The 1,474-nt window shown below is 42.6% G+C and overlaps 1 protein-coding gene across 1 annotated transcript in view; it reads right to left on the bottom strand.

Annotated features, from left to right (window-relative positions):
• The window catches only part of LOC148911623 (uncharacterized), a 2,352-nt gene extending 878 nt beyond the window's left edge, over positions 1 to 1,474 (bottom strand). Inside the window, exon 1 of the mRNA XM_089028877.1 lies at positions 1 to 1,474. This exon is cut by the window's left edge and continues 878 nt beyond it. Coding sequence (XP_088885003.1) covers positions 1 to 1,355 — 1,355 coding nt within the window. The 5' untranslated portion in view covers positions 1,356 to 1,474.

Here is a 1,474-nt window from a genome sequence, read left to right as displayed (position 1 = left end):
ACTGGGTCCAGTTGGGTCTTGCCTTTAGTGAATGCTGGAATAACCAGCTTTGCTTGCTTGAGGCCAACACTTTCTGCTATTGTGAACCCCCTGTCTGCCATTATCATGTCACCAGGCACTAGTTTGTCCAGTAATCCACAATTTTCAGTCAAATATTTGTCTGAGGTTCTACCTCCCCAAGCTTGTGATATATAGGAAATGGTTCCTTGTGGGGTAATCCCAATCAATACTTTTATTGTGTTGTGGTGTTTATAAGACGAAAAAGTTTGTGCCCGGGCTAGAAGATTAGTTGGTCGATCAATAAAAACTTCAAAGCAGTCTATGACCACAGTCACTTTTTTGCCAAACGCTTGCTGGAAACACATTGGCATAGTTTCCCATAGCTGATTTCTGTCTGGCCAGCAAATGAGTGGCGACAAACGAGAATCCATTACAATCAACCACAAAGAAAAAATCCTGGATACTGTTGGTAGAGATACTTGGAAACGGTATGCCAGTTCTTGAAACGGTATATTAAGTCTAAGCTTTATCAGAACCATGACAAATTCCTGAAATTTGCTAAGAGTTTGACTACGCCGAGTGATGCTTGTAGAAACGTGGTCAAAGATAGTCAACAGAATTTCAGTGGAAGGCAATCCAGTATAAAACCGAACTTTATCGTCTGTGTTAAAATAATCTTTAGTTGGAGGCTGATATCCATTTACCGAAAACATATACTCGAACTCCTCAGTTTGAGACATAGAAGATGTAGTCTGGCAGTTTTCGTTTTCAGTCTGGACGAAGACGCTATGGACGCGGCATGAGTTGGTTTGACTTACAGAGCAGGACATGGAATCATCATGATCACAGCTCGAACACAGATTTAAAGCTTGGCCTTCTTCTTCTACAGCTTCTTCAGTAGATGGACCCTCTGCAAAGTCGATATTTTCGAGGGGCAATCCACTAGCATCTAATTGTTGGCGTTTAACAGCAGCCTCATACTCGAGCTGTTCAAGAGACCTCTTTCGTCTTTCCTTTGATCGGGCAGCTCTCGCTTCCACGGCTTCATTATTTACTTGGCGATATTTAGTTTTACCAAGATTCAAGGTAGGCACCCAGTCGTTGTTGAATCTATCCCACGCTGCTGCCGGCCTTCCTGACTCGAAATGCCTTCCACAAACTCTCTCGTTTTTCAGAACATTCTTCCATTGTATGTCGTCGCGACTTATCGCCATAATCCATCTTTCTCGTCTCTCTCTGCTCAGTTCTTCAGCTTCTTCTCCTTGTTTATCAACAACAGAAGGTATCCTGAAGAATCCTATAGCCGTATCTTTTCTGCTATTACTTGAACAGCCTACAATAATACAGTGAACCATGACAAAAGTTGCTATACACCCGTGAAATGACGTGGTTCGATACGCTTTGTTTATATATATGCGACACCAACATGGCGGATAGCAACCGTCGTCAAGCAGTTAGTCACGTGAGTGAAAAC

This window comes from Actinia tenebrosa, unplaced genomic scaffold (genome assembly GCF_029948245.1).
Source record: "Actinia tenebrosa isolate PJP-AT-01 unplaced genomic scaffold, QUT_ActTen_1.0 PGA_scaffold13__45_contigs__length_12533684, whole genome shotgun sequence".
NCBI lineage: Eukaryota > Metazoa > Cnidaria > Anthozoa > Actiniaria > Actiniidae > Actinia > Actinia tenebrosa.
The sequence above is the reverse complement of the archived record's forward strand: the minus strand, read 5'-3'. Positions and strand labels throughout refer to the sequence as shown.